Genomic DNA, 20,068 nt, shown 5'->3' with positions numbered 1-20,068 from the left:
TTTTATGGCAACTTTGCCCTTTGAAATTCAAGTATCTGCACATAGCATTCTATTAAAAATCACTGCATAAATACAATGCATTCCTATTACAACAAATATCATGTTTTTTAACGACATTTTATATTTACCAAATAACATGCATTTTGCATTTGAAATATAAAATCTATGTGTGTGCACGCGTGCGTGCTTGCCTGTGTGTGTCAGCGTGTGCGAGCGATCACGTTATTTCCGTCTGGTATGTAGGCTGCAAGCTAATAGTTAACCGCGCTGCGTGAGGGCTCAGTATTTTAGCCATCCACCTCCAGCAGGTGCACAACTCAACCTGTCAACAAAGCGGGAGACGGGCGGTAATGAGAGGTTTCTCGTTCCTTATTTTTGGGTCTTCTCGGGTTACCCAATGTCAACGTTTTCCAGTATGCCCCGTAGCCCCGGGAACACCTCTACACACCCCCGAAGGCACCCCACAGCACCTCTGACCTTAAGAGACATTACGGTAGAACTGCAACATAGAAGTGTACCTCACTTACACACTCCAGCCTAGTCACAACCCACCGCTTCCCTCTTTCCTTTCAAGACACACCGATAATACACCTCCACAGCAGCAGCGGGATTTTGATGGTTTTTTATGTTAGGGACACAAGGGCTTTTCCCATTGATGACTGCTAGTTTTCTGTGCAGGCTAGCACACAGCACATTCATTGATATGATTCACATGTGAAGGGACCTAGCTGCTAGAGACAATCTGGGATTTGAATTCTAATTTCTGAATGGAGAAGCAGATGGCTTTGCTGACCCCAAGAGGCCTGCAGGACTCCGCTCCCTTCCCGCCTCCTTCGCTCGCAGCTGCGAGAGGCCGATCTCCATGGCTCCTGATAAGCAAACAAGGCCGCCGCCCCCTCAGAGAGGGAAGCCAACTGTTTCCACCCCCCCCTCGCCGTCCTGGATGCCCTCTGTTGTTCTTTCTCAACCCGGCTGCCCAGCTGCTGAGCCGTGGACTATTAATACTTTCCATGTAGCCACAGCATAGCACTACCACTCACCAGCCCATAGGCTGTGGATCGCTGTCAGTGCACTGCACAGTGACAATATGGGACTCAACATGGCACACACTGGCCTTCATTCCTCCATTAACTCTGATACTTCAACAGAGACCAGCTCCCCTGTCCTATAACAGTCAAGCCTAGTTTAGCCATCTTTACCTTGACCCAACTCTAGACCTGATCAGGGGTTTATCAATATGCAGGTTGACATCCAACAATGTTATGACTGCATCTCATTCTGAATGCTGTCCTCCAGAGGTTGAAGGCCATACTCAGAAAGTAGAATTTTGGCAGTGAAAAAAGGGGTAGTTTACGTTCTGTGGTTTTTTGATATCATTTCAGTTTGTTTGCTTTTGAAAGGCGCAGACAGTTTTTATGTGCAATGAAAGATATTTTAGATACTTCCAGAAGTTTCTCACGACCACCAGGCTTTACAATGGCTATGATGACATGGAAATTTGGGGGTTCATTGTCTAAAGCAGTAAAATATACTTCTATTGTGTGTGAAGGAGGAGGAATATTCAGGTTCAGGAGGTTTTGGTGACCCTAAACAAGAAACAAGTGGTGGAAGCAATCATGAATTGGCTGGGGGGACGGGTTGTCATGTCAGCAGTGATAGCGGAGAGTAGCATCAAAAATGAAATTAAAATGTCTTGGAAAAAAAAAAAAGAAATACATTAAGAACCAGAATTCTGTGGCCCATGTATGATTGTGGACCTAAATGCACATATAATATGTTCATGCCAGTGGCTGTCTCTGGGAATGTTATACATCTACACATAAGATGCAAAACACAACTTGTACGTTAATAACCAGTAAATGTACAGCAAGTACTGCACAGCTTCTGCTAAACATTGCAAGCTAATGTTATGAGATATGAAAAAATGTGCAGAAGAAACAAGCTTAACCTTTTTTTAACAATTTCCGAACCATTGAAACATATTTCATACTTAAAGATGATCAAATAAATTATCAAATTTTGATTATTTAGATTTCCACTGTCCAAATACATTGAGCCCTGCCACACTCAGAAGGTGTTTTCTGGCTGAATGCTTCTCTGGTAGCGTATCAAATCCTCTCCCCACACATCCATTCATTTATAGCTGATATGTCAGCTGCGTGCCTTGAAAAAGTTCATTCAGAGCTCAGAGGCTTTCCTTAAGCCCATGTTAAGTTTAGCAGCATAGCTAACCAACATGGATTTCAAATGGCAAAAGGTGGCCAAGCGGAGTTCAGTGGCTCACACACAGCTTCTACTGTTTTCACTCTGTTGATTGTGAAAACAAGTTATTGGAATTAAAGATTTCTCTTTACACATACGCTGAAATACTCAACTCTTCAGCAAACCTTTACCAAAAATAGTTGATTTTGCCAATAGCTGGTCGAAAGAAAGCTCAACACTATTAAAAGCAAGTAACAAAAAAGCAAGCAATTTTGAAATGGAAACCAAATGAGGGGTTGTTAATTTTCTATTATTTGTGTTTTGAGCTCATGTTTTTTTTTCTGTTGGAGGTCCCCTTTAACACGTGTAGCACACTGCTGATAAGAGTACACAGTTCCTACTCTGCCAGATGAGACAGCCTAACAAGTTTACCAAATGGTTTGCCACTGTTGTTTATCATCACACTAAAGTCAGGGGGAAAGCCTTTGTCCTGCAATCACTCCAGGGCTGGCATCACATGCTCACACAATCACATTCACTTCTCCTTATATAGAACATTCCATGCATAAATGAAAATGGGATACAGAGTGAACCATGTGACTTACTGTCTTTATGGCAGAGCAAGGTGTAAGTAGTAGAGTAAGTTAATGTGAAAAGGCCATTGATCAGGCAGGAACAGGATAACTGTGCAGGTTTAAACAAAGGGAAAGTTTTCCTTTCCATTAGATAATTTAATCAGTCGATTAACCCGGATGACATTAAGCCTGTTGATGAAATAGGAATAGCAATATTTAATGGAATCCCATGTTATCTGTAGGGCCGCTTCAAACTCCCTGTCCTGGATCACGTTAATTGGCCGGCCATTTTATACGATCAGAACAGCAAGTCAGTTTGTAACAGTTTACGACCTACATTCGTTTGCTTAATGTCATGTGCTGCCCGTGTACCGGGTCATAAGTTACATTACCATTATCATTCAGCCTGCTGCTAATGGTAGCTGTGAAAGATGTTTTGTTTGTCAGAGACACTACTCCCACTACGCTCATATGAAGAGCTGTTTGCAATGCAGACAGTGCACTTCTTTTACGGTCACACCTCCCCCTGCATCCAGCTTATAACCAGAATGTCTGTGTAAATTCCCCTCGAGGGGCAGCGGCTCTGTTGCATGCTGCTGCGTCATCATTGCTGTGGCCTGTTGTTGTTAATGTGGGCGGTGGGTCTCGGTGAAGTGATGCGGTTCCACATCCCAAGCAGCCCACTGCCCACGTCACATCCTGTTGCCCTACACCCCCCCTCCCCCCTAAAAAAAAAAACAAACTTCCCCTTTTTAAAACCTCCACAGCAATCCTGTCCCTGCCTCCATCGACTACATATAGACAGAATTATCACATAAAAGAAGACCCAAGGAAAACTGGGTTCTATTGATCTGATAGGATAACTGAATGTCAACCATGTGCGAGAGCTTGCACCACCTTCACAATCTCCAGTCTCACCAAGGAAAAGTCCTTAGTTAGTGAACATGGAGGAAAGCAGTGCACAGAGCAACATGCACAAGAAAAATCCCTGGTACAGAAACAAATCCCCACCAGTGAGAGGGAGTGAGGCCTGGGGAGGCCTTCCCTGACCCAGGCCAACACATCAGCTCTGGCACTTGTGGGTCCGGTCCTAGCCTTTCCAAAGCTTCAGCAGCAATGCCGGCTGCTTGGCCCCCAGCTCTGGGTCACTTCAAAACAAACAAGCCGGGTGGCTAAAGCGGCTTCTGGGTTTGCCCTGGTTTTCATTATAAACAAAAACCCTTCTGTCCAGAAACCGGGCCAGCGCACTCAGTGTTACGCAAGAGGGAGGTATGAGATGCATCTGCTGATACGTTTCAAATTGCCCCGTGTGCCATAAACAATGGGCCACAAAGAGCATTTGTTCTTCCGAAACCCTGCCAGAAATGATCCAACAGGCCGGCTCTTCAAAGATGCGCAGGTACAAGAACTACAGTACTTTACATCAGGAAATAAAGCCAGCTCTCAGTTTTCCAATTCCCTGTCCTCACAAGACCTGACACCCCAACCAGAGGCCAGGCCTGCTTCCTCACAGCTGGCTTAAAAAAGAGATTTTAAGTGGGGGAAAAAGAAAACTTTTCTTAATAAGCCTCTCCAGTACATAAGGCCAAAATACACTAAACAGACTGCAAGCTACAGCGTCCAACGAGATGAAAAATTATTCACAAAATGCTGTTGTCAGGGGATATTTCCAAACCACATCGTGAACAGTGCCTCAAATCTTCCAGCTGGAAAGCATCTGAATGCAGTAGGAGTAAATCCTGAAACCATGTGAAGAGATTCAGCGTGATAGAACCTTCCAGGCTCCTACTCTGCTTCCCATTCTCACGCTGCATAATGACTTCAAGGCACCGACAGATTACCTCACAAGGACAAACCGTGATAAGGAGATGCACAGGGTTAGTCATGAGGGCAGCCCAATCGTGCAAACTGCGAACAGCAGCAACAGCAGGTGTTCTGCTCCTGTGTGCTTTTCCACCTTATTCCCTGTCAGGCACAACACGCGATGTGGGACTGTGCTTCTTCAGCCCCTCACCAAAGCTTGTGCTGGTGAACAAGAACTCAGCCACGGGCGAAGCCTTCACACCTGCTGCCAAAAACAGCCATCTGGTAGGAGGAATATATATCACAAAAAATAAAAATAAAAAATCATGGAAAAAGTGTTCTTTTTTTACGAATTATCAGCTCTTAGGTTAATTCAGAGAATTCTATCTACAATTAATCATCTGATCAGCCAGCTCAGACATTTGCTCACAACTAACCTTAAAACACAAAATACTGAGCCTTAAAATAGCCGTCCGTTCCAAGGAGTTGCTAACACAAGCACAACGTGGAATGCACTGATGGTACGTCTCTGTTCATCATAACAGTGAGCAAGCACTTTTACTTTGTCATTCCTGGAAAAATTGGGCAAAGCTGACTTACCAGAAAAGAGAATTACTTAACTGCATTCAGCTTTTCCAGAATAACAAGAGGGCTTTGGCAAGTCACTGGCTGAGCTGAACGTTGGCAGTGGAGACTTGAATAGGTTTTTGACAGTGGAAATTTAAGACTATCTATATTAAGCAATGGCTATGTTGAACTTTTCGCATAGTGAATGGCCTTTTCCTCCTAATTCTATTCCCATATAAAATAAATAGTGAAGTGCATTGAGTAACCTAAAGCCACCAAAAGCAGAAATACTGTAGGCTAAAAGTGAAATTTTGTTAAAAAAATGAGTGGTGGAGGGAATAGTTTGACATCACTGTTGGTATCGCCCATCCTGACTGGCAGTGGAAACACAATTCAAAACACAGTAGCAGAATGTATTTGAGAAAGACTAAGGGATTATTTTATGCCATTTTTATGCTGGTGCTGTACAGGAACAAGCACCACTGGCATGTATAACAATAGACGACTAAGATAGAAGTTCATGAAGGTGAAACTAAAAATATACTTTCAAAACTTTACTTTTCAGTTGATTCATATTTCATTTTAAACAGTTATCATATATCATTAGTTGATATACTAGGCAAATTGTGTTTTCTCTAAAGCACAACTTTAACATTTACCAATTTCAACAAATAACACACCAAGTTAAACCTTGAATTCTGAACCTTGACTAAAAATCAGTTCCGTCACATATTTAGGCAGGGCCAGTCTTTGGACAGGGCTATCCAAATCATACTGTCAGTGGTACATTGGTTCGTTTTCTGCACTGTCAACCATCTTGTAAAAGAAATTTGACACCTCCCAATGTCTGTGAAAATAAATGTAATGGGAACTCAAGCAGGAACCTGGGAGAGCTCCCCCACCACAGGTTATGAACTGAACTGAACTGAAGCTCAAGGATTTGGGAACCGAACAGCAGGAAACAAACTTTATATTCCCGTCACATCAATGGATCAGATGACAGGATTATACCTTCCCTTTCTAGGTGACCCAGAGACCCAGGTTGTTCATAAACAGCCATAACTTATTAGCAAAAATAGGGCATTCGCCCAGCAACAGCAACTACGCGAGAAAGCCGAAGATCAAGTTTCCAAAAGCACAAGGAAGTTAAAGGTGGGCCTTTTTCCTCGTAGTTCCCAACATTTATATTTTGCCAGCTCTATTGCAACCTCTCCTCCTGGTTAAAGAGGCCTGTTGACACGAGGGCTGACAAGGGAATCACAGACTCTCTGACTTGACAGGTTCCCATCTGTTTCAAACCCACACATGCGGGGATTGCGGAACAGCTCTACTGCATTTCTGAGCAACGTTGTGTCATGTTTTCACAGTGCACTCTTGCATAAAAGAGTTTTGAGAGGGAGTTCCTATTCCCCTGTAGGATGGCAATGGAGTTCCCCGTATTGCCCTATTTCTAGAGGAAAACCTGACCCAGTTTGGGCCCGGAGCTGGAACGTACCGAAGCCCAACACGCTCTGCACTGTGCACACAAACAGCCCTTATGTAACGGTCACGTGTCTTTGTACACAGCTGCAGGAAGCAGACGCATCTACAGGTAGACCGGCAATGCAAATATCACCTGATTATGCAAGATGCTCATTTGCGCAAGAACACACGCACAGACAAATATTATGCAGAACGTGTCCTAGAATCAACAGCCCCCCTCCTTCCCCACATCTTTTCCCTCTTTATTTTTTTCCACTTAGACTCTTTCTGAAGGGCTAGCGTAGTGTTCTGTTGCCACAGCAACGTTGGGCCAGCTCCGTGAGGGATGACGCGTTTCTATCTCCGGCCCCCGCCACCTCCTGCTTGGAGCTTGGACCTCTTTCAGCAGATAATGAATGAAAGATCCGACTCGCTTCCTGCTCACTGACGCAAACTTTCCTTGCAGGGCCCATTGCTTCTAGAATGGTCCCCCTCCAGGGTGACATACCTGCTCAGGAACAGCAGCAGTGGGGACCTTGAAAAGGGGGGGTGTGCACTTACGCCAAACATTGATTTGTCAGCTTAGAAAGTTGTAGAGAAAAGGAAATAAGCAGCCAGTGATCCACTTTGCCACGTTGCCTTCTCACAATCATGCCTTTTCTCCCCAAGGGAAGAGGCAGTGCGCTTTATTAACCCCACCTGATGCAAGACCTCACAAGGACAGCACACAGTCCTTAATAAACAAGCAAAACCTTGGCTGCATGACCTTTCAGCCCAATCACCCCCAGGCAATGTCAGCTCTTTCCAGACAGCTCCCTCCCTCTCTCTTTCCGTCCCTCTCTCCCTCGCCCGCTCCCTCCCTCCCTCGATGACTCCTGCGGTTGTTGATCAGTTTGGCTTTACGTAAACCGGGCACAAGACACTTTCAGCAGTAGCTCAACACATCACAGGATATCACCACCTTAACCAATTTTGAACAGAAAGAGCAGGCCACTTAACATTCTTTTCTGTCTGTTCTTAATGTCGCTGCCAAAACATAAGCATGCACAACAAGTGCAATGTACTACACTGGCTTCCACGAAAGTCTCAAAAGAACACCTCAAACTGAAGGAGAAATAATGCTTCACAGATGTCAGTGAAAACCCAGAATTTACCCACACTCTGCCAGGAATGTCCCTCGAAACGAAAACCACATCAAAGCTGGCGTGTTCTGGCTGTCTTTAAACAGGACACCATGCCGTCCTGACCACCGCACCGCCAGACTATGTAGCTGAAGCAGAGATTCAGTGGAAACTCACTTGGCTGTAGATGAGAACGGTGAGCCTAGGTGGGCTAAATGGCCAATTGTGCTCATCTTGTATTCTTACGTTATTGGTGTATTTTGCAGATGGGGAAACGGCAGGGAAACATTGCTGGCATTCCTCCTGCTGAGCACAAGCACCTCCATGGAGACCGTATGTGCTCCAACTTCTACCATGCGGACCGATGGATGAGACTCACCTGTATGGTGGTGTTCCCGCCTTCCAGCAGGGCAATGGCCAATAGAATGCTCTCCTGGAACACACGGTCACTGGTGGTATTCATGATGAGGTCTATGACCAGGTCGGATGCGCCCTCCTTGTCCAGATGCCACTGCACCTCCATCAGGCTCATCTCCCCCCGGCTCAGGGCTGCAGGCCCCCCTCCGCAACCTGGGAGACCCACCCATCAGAACAGCGACACTGTATCAGGAGCCACTAACTCTTATGGTTGCCGTGCCAGTTCTTAGCCAATACATGTGAATGAAAGCTTGAAATGACAGAACTCTCGTCTGTGCTAATATGCCAGGTGCAGGACGTTTTCCTGGATGCGGCAGGATTTGCGATATCTCAATACCACCCGCATGCCAACATATTACCATAAACCAGAGTATTGCTACTTCAAACTTCCACACGTACAGTATGTGATGGGCCCATCCATTAATAGGTCTCACTAGGAAAACAAACTATGCTTACATTTTCTAACACATTTACTTCTGATTTTGTTTTAAACATTATCATTAAGATTTGAAATGCATTTTGCTTTGGTCTCCTCTGGATGTTTCTGTGGGTTCTGATCAACAAGCCCCAATGCCACACCACTGGGACTGAGGTTTCCAGCACAGGTGCAGCAGGAAATTCTCAGAGGAAGTAGGCTCTTGTCGCTTGGCAACAGTGAGACCTTGATCAAATGTGTGGAGAGACTTCCTGTTATCTGAGATGCTGCCAAAGTTAAGGATTCAGGGGTGAACAGGAAAACATGGTAAACAGGGGAAAATAAGTGTTTCTTTTCACACCAGATGCTGAAAATAAACATCCATCCACTCTTTACTGGGGTACTTTACATCTATAGGCCTTTTAATGGAGGGAAAAAACTTGAAGGGATGATAAATCTAGCCCTGCTCAAAAACGCAACTGAAAAAGTATAAATATTCACATTTAGCAAAAATCTAGAGTGACTTACACAAATTACACTTTTACATACAATCAACTAATAAAGCTGGACAATCTTCTGAAGAAATTCAGGGGAAGTTGTTCAACCATTATACTGAACTGCTGCCCCTAAACACCAAGGAGGTCATTTTTCTGAACATGCCACAATACTCATACTATTTCTTTTAAATGTTCTTGTTTCATGTAAACATGTTTTTTTTGTTGGATTGTTATTACTGCCCCGGACAGTATTATTAAGTTAATAATTAAGAACTACTTATAATTAAGTAAGATTTCAGATGTGGGATTTTACTATGTTAAGGGGATATTAAGGGACTCAAAAGCATTTTTGTGTTGAGTAGCATATGAATACTTTGTGTTCAATTTTTAAATTGGATTTCTGCTTCATTTATTGAATTTGTATTTTCATAATTTATTATGAAACATATTTCTGTTCCAGAGAACAAAGAGAATTTGCAGTTTGTGTAAAAAATAAAAATTACCAGTCAATTTTAGAGTTCAGCAGGGGGTAAGGTACACACTACTTTTTCCTGTTGTTTTGCGAGAGGAAAAGCTAATTTAAAAAATGTTTTGTGTGAAAGGGTTACAGAAACACACACACACAGCTGTGGGGCTCACCTGCTTGGGTCTTGCCTGGCCCGACTGCAGTGAGAGGGCCATTGCTGAAACTTGTCAGGCTGTCTCGCCTCCCTCCGGGCCGGAAGTTGCCATAGTAACGGTTCACCAGAATCTGCCTCAGTGCTTCACCCTTCAGACAGCAGCACAAGGAGACCACTGTCAGAACTTCCTCCCCCAAGAGGGTCAATGTGGCCAAATCCCTCTCTCTCACACACACACGCACGTAAGCACACCGCTTTAAGATAAAGAAAACCTGCTCATGAACCGGCACATGAATTCTTTGGGGCAGCTTGTTCATGTCTCATCAACGTAGCCATAGAAGAGTAGCATTAAAAAAATGTGGGTTTCTGGTGGTGAGTTCCCAACAGTGAATACTCTACAGGTATAAGGAATGAGATTGGGATGTGTCTGAAAGTACAGCTTTATTTCAGTGTCTGAAAGTACAGCTTTATTTCTCAGAGCGATGTGAAGGGAGGGTGATTAGAGGGCAGACTGCGTATGCGATGAGTCACACAGTCTGGTGGGGGGGGGATCAGCACGATTCTGCTGCAGCCATGGCAACTGAAGCACACTGACGAAAGGTAGGCAGGAGAGGGCTTCCTGCTTGGAGATGGGGGGGGGGGGCGGGTGTTATGGCTGCAGCAGACAGGTTAAATGCACCAACGTTGGAGTAAGGGTGCTGCTACCTGCCACTTCTTGTCAAGTGGGGGGCTTTTACACTTCACTGTATGATTGACATTGTAACATTCATATCCAAAACATGATGCCCCCATGTAGCAGTACTGGAGTAAGGCAAAGTATTTTGAAGAATACTTTCAAAATCTAATGACTGAAAGAGCATAAACATTAGAAAATTTCAATATGATTATTTAAATACAGCTTAACACCCAAGATTTCTTTAAGTTAGGCAACGAGATCACGACAGTGGCTATCAACTTGCTAAGAACGCTTTCTTGAACAATATCTTTGCATGTTTCCATAAAAGGGGTGACACGTGCAACAGTGAGTCTATAGCCGAACAATATTGACCATTCACAAGCAGTGTATTTCTCCCTCTCAACAAAGACTTGTAATGGACAGATAAAAAGAGCATGAAGAAATCATAATGGCAAAAAGCAACACCGTTGGCACCAACAAAGCCAGGGAGGAGTGTTGGCAAAAAAAAAATGGTAATAGTTTAAATGTTAGTTAATACCTTATTTACCACACCACTCAAAACAAAAACAATCTACAATCTCACTAACAGTCGTAGAGTTTATTTCTATAGGGACAACTGCCTGAGTTCAAAAACTTTAAACTTGACACAGCATGTCACAACAAGTTCAGTCATAAAATCAAGAATTATGGGACTCAAGACTATCACAGTCTCATCATACCTACAGAATAAGTGGATATGGACACAGAGTTGAAGAAGCCACTGCATTCCCTCCATTGAGAATCTAAATCTTTCGTCCTTTATGGCGTATCCTCAGGGAAAGCCAGCAGATTTTGTCAGTCTCAAAATAATTTTGTCCTGCAAGGAGACCCCCTCACTATCCACAGCTAGCTCTACAGGATCCTCCAGGAATACAGACAAATCTTTCGAAAGCCACGGAGTCGATTGGTCAAAGGGTGGTGCTTTCATATGTATCATCTACTATTCTGAAGATAACCTGACCTGGACCAGGTTAGCCAAGCTGTGTATTTTGCCATGGTGATATACCTCGATTAAAGGGAAGTCAGTGTCGTGATATGGAACACCCAGGGCTAAACCTTAAGTTAACTCCATAAACTCGCCTCGTAGAATACCCCCAAGGTGAATAATGAAACCTGCTAAACAACCATCACATTCCACAGGGCTGCTTTCTCCTGCTCAGTTTCTAGAAAACCGATGAGAATATTAATTGTGGTGTCTGTGCATAATGAGATGCACATTGGTGTGCAAGACAGGCACAGAGCAGAATCCTTTGACTGATTACACTTGGGATGGCCAAAAGATGTGGACTATCAGACCCCTCCAATTGCTCAGCAGAAGTTGAGAGTTAGCGTCCCTGCCTGACAGATATGGGGCTTTTGGGAGGTAAAGAATGGAGACATAATCCTGGATCTGGGGTGCGTTTATTGATTGGATTCACGCAGCTTCCTTCCTTAATGGTCTGTGCGGAAGGAAAGGACCTTGGGCTCACCAACTCAACTCACTGTTCCTAATAGAATCAACCGCTTTAAAAAATAAAAAAAAGTAAAAAAAAATGTCATTCAGGACCTCAACAGAAATTAAATCATGTACCCCTGACTGATGTTAATCAGCACCAACATTTTCAGGTAGACACAATGTAACAACACAAAATGATACGGTATCCCATCCTCTCATTCCGTGTGTCAAAGAGCTGACCTGATTTAACATTTCTCATGTTCACCATGGCTAGGCATAACCACAGGGTATTAGTAGGTTATAGTTAGTGAGAGGAATCTTGCGTGCAGTGCTAGGCCTCGGCTTTTTGAAGGTGGGCGGGGCCTGGCTGGGTTATGGGTGAGCCAGGGGGAGCAGGAACAGGAAGGTAGGGTTGGAGGGGGTCACCTACCCTTTTCTGATCCTCCAACTGCTTCTGGGGCTGGTTTTGATCGAGCTCCTGAGAGCGATGCAGCGGGTTAGCAAAAAGCACAGAAAACCAAAGAGAAGTTTATGAAAGGACAAGAAAAAAGGAGAGTTAATGTCATGCAAACCCATTACATTCCTGACAAGCAAGAAACTGGGGCAGATTATGTCATGCAGTCAAGCAAAGGAGGTACAGGATTAGCAGTTAAAGATTCATGCAGGCTTTACAAAAATAAAAACTAAATAAATGCAAGGATTAAAAAATAAATAAATAAATAAATTTAAAAAATAAATAAATAAAAAATTAATACATACATAGATTCTGATTAACCTGACAGTAAAGATGGGCTTAAGAAAAGTAATCATGTTTTGCGCAGAATAATGTTCACCCTCTATAGCATAGTATAAGACCTATGTGGTTTGGCCAGTTTTTATATAATAGAGTCCTAATATTTTACAAGAAGTAACTGAAAACCTGTGAACTACTTTGAGCTGCAACTGTGACAAGCGAGGCCGGGCTCAAATGAAACCATGTTAATTACATAAGCGCACAGCGTAACCGCCGGAGGAGGAACACAAGCCGAGGGAGAAAAACAAGGCCTGATCCACATTACATAATGGAGCTGGGGAGGGGAAAAAAAAAAGATTCAGGCCACTGAACTAGTGACACAATACAAGATCATGTTCCAATCTGTCGTGGAAAAAAGCAAAAAAGCGACCAATCCCCTTTGCCCAAATCTTTGATATTGAGGTCAAAAAGCTGGATTTGGGTCAAAACCTCAGGATGTGTGTTCGAGGGGGGGGGTGCAAACAGAGGGCAGGCGAGAACAGAGCTGAAGATCAGGATGGAAGATTCGGGAGGGAATGGGGACACGGAGGCAGGGGCCCTTGAAAGAGGACATGTGGGATAAGGTTGTCCTCTCTCGTAAGTATCCTGGATACCTGGATAACTGGAGCAGTTCTGTAATGGTGGATTAATTTACGTCACGTAGCAGAGATCTTTATATATTCGTTTTAACATACCCACTTTGCACAAAACAAAAGGTAAAAAAAGACTCAATAAGAAAAACATTCTAAAAAATTAAACATGTTTAAGGTGAGGGGAGGGAAAAAAACAAAAACAAAAAGGGCTTGACCCTTCAAATAGAAATTCGTAAAGATACACAAGTCTGCTACCTCAGAGCAACAATTCACAGCAAAACTTAAATCTTAATGGGTACAATAAACTTCCATTTCCGCAATAACTCTTCTGCTTTCAGGTTTTACATTAATTTCCTTACCAATAAAGATTATTTTGCCAAATTAAATATTGATTTATTAAATACTGGCAGACAAGTTTATATATTTTAAGCAAATGTCATCTCAAATCAAGCTTATCTTTATTTTTTATTTTTAAGCTGTATTTTATACAGTATGGATGCTTACTGCTGTTGTTATGAAGCTCTCTGCCCGTCTCCCCCCACCTGCATGCCATTACTCTGCACAGTCACCATAAAAGCAAGCAACCCTGGCCAAGCAATGTGGTGGCATGCTGAAGTATTCTGCCCTCCAGGGTAAACCAGCCTCTTGGAGGGAGTTTGGGTGTGGCTGGCTCACATTTGGTTAACACCGTAAACACGGCCATCATGTGGCAACAATAAAAATACGCATGACTGCACGTCACAGAGACAACAAAGAAACTTGGCCCGATTTGACACCATGCTCCCCATTTCAGAACACCAGCTGCAAGTAGCAATTATAAAACATTACTAAATATTTACTAAATATGACGGGGGGGTACACTATTGTGCAGGAGCTGCAGGTCAGAAGTCATGGTAACCAGAGGAAATGCTTTACACCAAAACCTGATTTTTGTCTGACACATTACAGCAAGCTCAATACATGCATGAAACACATTCCCTCTGTGGCAGGTATAACTCTATTCCCGTTATGCACTGTTCCAGTTTATTACAAAAACAAAACTGACCCTTGATCAGCTACTGGGGGCAGTTATTACCTGGCATTAGCTGGTCAGTGACATATGGGACAGCAACATAAACATTCAGCATAAGTCTTAAGGAAATTGTTAAGCCTTCACTATACAGCATGTTGAAAACGCATTAAAAACACATCTGTACTGATTGTTACTGGTTACGAAGATAATCCATTACCTAGACAACACGTCATTGATTTTGTTGTTAAAATATTTTGGGTGATATGACAAGATCAGATAAATGGACAGATTAATGGAAGTAAAAGTATTTTGTGCTATAAATCAACTAAATAAATTTAAAAGAGAAGGCGTCATCTTAATTTGGGGCGTGGAAAAAAAGCTTGAAAATAGTTTAAACAGACCGTTAACATCTCTAGCTGGAAGGCAAAAAGTAAACACAGATCACGCCGACCATAAAGATCATGTTTCCTCCCGCTTTCACGAGAAAAGGAGGCGAAACCACATCAAGCGACATAACTGTGGGAACTATCACAAGAAGAATGACTTTTGATGAATGGAAGACATACAAACTGCCGCTCGCCATGACTCAAACCACCGGATGGGCTCACAATCACCTCAGCAACCTCAATAACGCCACAGAGACCGTGAGACGCAAAAGGAATCTCCCCCAGTCTGCCGGCAGCACATTACAAACACGGCTTTTCAAAAGAAAGGAAAATGTACAAACAGAAACGGCAGTTGAAAATATCCCCTCGTGCGTCGCTTTCTGTGTGAGATTTACTAACGTGTTTTGAATCGAATTTGCACCAAAAGCACGCTTTCGCACACGTCTCCCACTTAGTCATTATAATACCGTTCAGTGGAAAGTGAGCACCCAGTCACTATTCTCAAGAAAAGTGAAAGAAAATGAAAATGCATTTTCCTAGGTCAAGGGTCCCTACTGTTTTCCAAAACTGAAATTCCAGACTTCTATGAGACTTCCCCATATCTTATCTATGTATGCCAGACAGGCCATCTAATTCCTACAAAGACAGAAAATGTTTCAGTTTACACATTCATTTCATGTAACCATATGAGACAATAAACAGACAAAACAAACTGTTCATAACGTAGATAGCTAGCCAGCAGGACTGGTTAAAATCCATCCACCCATACACACATGCACCTGGCTGCAGGGTTTCTTGCAGTCTTACTTACTAAACAAGGCCAAGCAGTTTGTCATGAATTTAGCACAATAAGTCAACGATAATATTTCAATCATAATCCTCATTTAAAGCACTCACTCCAGGCATTTTGCAAACTTTCACAGGAAGTTTTTTTTAAGTACTAATCAGTGAACCTCTCCTGAGCTCTAACCCCAAAAAATTGTGCAACTGGCCACAATATAGGTACTGTGCTTAATCCTGAATGCAATCAAAACCAAAAACTCCCAAGTGACCGACTGTATGAATATCAACCAAGGAACATCCTGCTGGACTGATACTGGACTTATTACAATTAATGGGCTCTCCTCACCTCCTTGGTGACAGACTCGACCAAGGAACCACTTTCACATCAGTGTCCCGATAAGACCTTGGTTGTGATGGAATTACTGACCGGACATTAAAGATGGAATGATACCAAGGTAGAACCCAAGGAAAGAACTGCACCCAAAAATATCCTGCAGGTCAACACTGGTAAGACCAAGGAGCAGACTGAGTATGAATACAGAGGTATTCTCTACAATAGCGACTCCTGTGTATAAAATGGGCAGGTAATCAGGTGGGCTTTTGTACCACTAGCCTAAGCTAACCCTTTCTACCATTCTGCACGAAGATGTGAAAGTCACGCACTGGCCGCCTTGCACAGAACCGTACCTACGACAAACTAAGAGAGGAAAGACACCACTTTCCCACACACAATATGTATCATCACATAGATATTTGACGTATATAACCCCCATGTGTCATGTCATGGTGACTTAAAATGAAAGAGCTTTTAAAAAGATTAATTCACACCATTATTCCACACAAAGCAGATGTCCTGTCACTCCTTTGAAAGAGCATGACAAATGATTTAGTGTTATTTCAGGGACAGTTCAAGTGACTGCAGCTCCTCTTCCAATGGCCTGTTTACTGCACATGCACTTCAACAGTACATAGGGAAGGTTAGCACTACAAAAGATACCGAGTGTTCCATGCAAACTAAAATGACAGGCTAATTAACACTTCAAAAAGGGGCATTTCAAAGCATAACTTTTCCCAAGTTTCATATAAACTGTAGTCTAGTACTTTCATATATGACTCCACCCCAGGTTGGTGGTCCCATTTTGCTGCCAGTATAATTAATAAATAATTTAATATAATTTAATTTATGGACTGTGCATGTATTCACTTCTGTAATTTAGCTAGCTAGATAATATTAGTTAGATTATTATGATATTACAACTGGCAGAAAGAAACAAGCCAAATCTATAATAATCTGGGGCTCACGGGGTCTTTCAGCTGTAAATGGACTATGCCCAACTGTGCATTTTAATATAACATACATTATTTTTCTGCCTTTCCCCTGATCCCCCAGGCTGACGGTTCCTGTGTGTTCTTCATTTTGTTAAAGCCTCTTTAAAAATTGATGAAGGAAGTTTGGCAGTCAGAGGTACAAACAGGAGTGTGAGATCCACAGCCAGGCTACTGGCATTATTCCACTCCAGCAGCCTGGGGCCTGCAGATCTGAAGCAGTTAACAGGTGTCCACTGTGAAAGTCCTCTTCCACTGCCCATGGCCTGCACGGTGCCGTCCTCCTCACCCTCCACCCACCCGCCCCCCCGCCCGTCAGCCCCCGCTCCCTCCACCCTGCCCGTCTCCACCCGCGCGCAACACTGCCAGCGTCTCACAGTAAACAGCTCCAGCTCACTTTTATTGGCAATTACCGCTGAAGGTCACACATCAGTGGAGAGTCTGAATTCCAGGAAAAAAAAAAAAACGAAAAAAAAAAAAAAAAAACGTCAGTTCTTATGTAACCGCCGCCTGAGAGCTGGCGCTGGCCCAGGAATCGTGCAGCTCACAGGCGAGGGAAACTGGGACACAGACACACACTGCAGTCAGACACATTTACATTGCCCCCTGCTGGATCGCGTGGGCAGTGCGGGGGCAGGACACCCTCTTCTCAGGTAGCCAAGCACCAAGGGCGGACCGGGAAGGAGGGAGGGAGGGAGGGAGGGAGGGAGAATCATATCCAAATGCAGAGGAGGGCGAGAAGATCGTAGCAGTCAATGAGTGACAGAATGTGCGGGAATCTGCTAGACACACCCTTTCACACGGCGACGTTGCCAAAAAATAAGGAGCGTGTTCCGCGCAGCAGGCTCCGACACGGTGAAGGAGAAAAACACATGGAGCCGACACAGACTGCCTCTTCCCCGCATTCAAATCGCTGCCATTATGTAACACAAGGAGGGAGCGTGCTGCATTCAGAAACCACTCCACCATTACAGGCCCAGGCCTAGAGTGCTTCACACTTCAGACTCCACACGCACACACAAGGGGGGATTATACCGACGCATGCAGACTCATACGAGGCGGCACCGCGGGTGGTCGAAGTGAACACCACTGTTATGTAAGAGAGTTCACTTTCATTGTGGGAAAAATTTGAGTACATTCGGGGAGAAGACGGGTCACCAGCTGCAGCAGGAGAACTTTCTCGTTCTTCACGACAGAAAAAATTTGTGCTCAATTGACTAGTGGTCTATTGACCAAGTTCCTCCTTTAGCATGCTGATACAGCCGGAGGAATTTAGCGCTGTGCGTTGGAGACGCCACTGAGGCAGTGAGAGCGCGCTCTTGGAATGCAAAATAGCTGACTTGTTGGCATGAGCTCAGAGGAAATCACCGTCTACCCCAATGTTCCCGCATGGAGTGACAGTACTTATGACCCCTTAACTCACACTCTCTCTCTCTCTCTCTCTCTCTGTCTCTCTCTCTCACACACACACACACACCTGTTGGTGCCCATAGAGAGGGTGTTAATACACCCAGCTCTAATACCCGGATCATCGTTACTCCGGGGTGTCGGTTTGTTATTCCACGTGTTCCAGTTACTCAAACAGCCAATAAAAGTAGCCCTCTCTATGGCACTGCCAAACACCCCACGATGGGGTACCACCCCACGAAGGGGCAAGGGTAGAGAAAAAAGAAGAGGTTATCCAAGTGCACCCACCATTGTTCTCATATGAGAACTGGACATTTTTAATTACCGACCACATCAAAGAACATGGACATCGATACTCAAAATCAACAGACTTATATAATGAGAAAGGGGGTGATGGGTAGTTATTCAGTGACACGTCCAGCAAGCCAGCAATAACACTGATAGGGTCACATGGTTTTACTTCCAAGAACTCCATCTGTCCCGCCCCCTTCGGTGACTCCACCCCTCACGACCACCACAGATAGAGTTCCATCGAGCACGTATCGCCCATGGCTTCTACTAATTATAGACGCACCTGCTCTCAGTGTGGGGTGCGGAGCTGGCAGGACTTGCACAGTATCCAAGCTCACGGTCATCGCCCCGACTGGGCAGGGCGGTGACTGCCCATAGCAGCTTACCAGTATGTTTACTGTAACAGCAGTGTGTTTCTAAGGGCTGCCACTGACAATCACAGTGCACCAGCATCAGATGGGCAGGACATAAAGGACTGAGAGCTCAGAGGTTAGCTCACATGAGGTGGACCTGGATATTCCCAACAGAATACTTTTTTTTTTTTTTTTGCTTTTGCTTGCTACAGACTTTAAAAACATCGATGTGTACCCATAGCAGAGGAAATATATTTACATATACAAATTACTCACAGAAAAAAACATCTACAGCAGTATTCCTATTGTCAACTATACTAGTGTACATTATATACAGGGATCTTTAACAGCTATAAAAGAATAAATGTTAGACTGAGTGACACAGAGCACACACAGAACTACAGCACTGACACTAAATATCATGAAACATCTACATCAAAGGGTACAGGTCCTCTAAACAAAACTTAAAGACTTTTTAAAGATGCCCCCTTTGTTTTGGATGGAGTAGTTTTGACAAAAGTAACTATTACAGTTCCCAATTTAGGAACCTGGCAAAGACTTGGCAAAGTGACTTACAAAAGGTGCATTTAACATGGTAAGTAAAGGCCACTACAGCTAGAAATGGCAAAAGTGAAGCCATAGATTCAAGTCCACACCCATATATTCAAACCTAAAGCACAATTTAAAATCTTAAAAATCATGCATGCATCATATTAAAAATCAAATCATGTATGATGCATGCATTATTTTTTTATTGACAAACATTTGAAAATAAACCCTAGTGAAATGTATTATTTGGAAGTATTACACCATACAAATCAATTCAATGACCAACACAATGCAAGTTATTATGATTAGTAGGTCAAACTAAATGTTAGGCATCTTAATTGCTGATTGTGCTTTTCCAAGTCAGTGCAACAATGTGTCAAAGTAGCTCCACAGTACAAAACAGAGGGAGGGGACTGGCATGTGCTCAAATGCTGGCTGTGTTTCCACGGGCAGGTGACTGCGAGCATTCCGGAGCATGACAATACCGGGTATCACCATGGAAACTCAGTCATGTGACACACAGGAACTAGCAGGCCTACTTACTGACCTCGGTGAGAACTGGGAAGAGGTGTGGAGCGGGCAGGCGACAAGTCAGCACAAGAACAGAAAGAAACAAAAAGGAAAACTACAGCACACCACTACAAGAGACAGAGGCAAATATAAAAAAAATAAATTAATTAACAAGGAAAAAAGTTAACCTCAGCCACATCCATTTCATCATCAAAGGCAAACAGCTGGAAGAGAAGAGTGTGGGAAAGTGAGTTAGTA

General features: G+C 43.6%; 1 protein-coding gene across 6 annotated transcripts in view; it reads right to left on the bottom strand.

Moving 5' to 3' along the window:
* Positions 1-20,068, bottom strand: part of LOC118207405 (inositol 1,4,5-trisphosphate receptor type 1) — a 110,894-nt gene that overhangs the window by 37,948 nt on the left and 52,878 nt on the right. For 2 of the 6 annotated variants that reach the window (XM_035380925.1, XM_035380926.1), the window contains 5 exons: positions 19,999-20,034; positions 19,844-19,858; positions 12,259-12,306; positions 9,698-9,827; positions 8,109-8,299 (listed from right to left, as the gene is read on the bottom strand). In XM_035380925.1, the coding sequence (XP_035236816.1) occupies positions 8,109-8,299; positions 9,698-9,827; positions 12,259-12,306; positions 19,844-19,858; positions 19,999-20,034 (420 nt within the window). The remainder of the gene's footprint in view (positions 1-8,108; positions 8,300-9,697; positions 9,828-12,258; positions 12,307-19,843; positions 19,859-19,998; positions 20,035-20,068) is intronic. The other 4 variants (XM_035380930.1, XM_035380931.1, XM_035380927.1 and 1 more) reach the window with 3 other exon arrangements.

This window comes from Anguilla anguilla, chromosome 11 (genome assembly GCF_013347855.1).
Source record: "Anguilla anguilla isolate fAngAng1 chromosome 11, fAngAng1.pri, whole genome shotgun sequence".
Lineage (NCBI taxonomy): Eukaryota > Metazoa > Chordata > Actinopteri > Anguilliformes > Anguillidae > Anguilla > Anguilla anguilla.
Note: the sequence above shows the minus strand (reverse complement) of the source record. Positions and strands in the feature narration are given on the sequence as shown.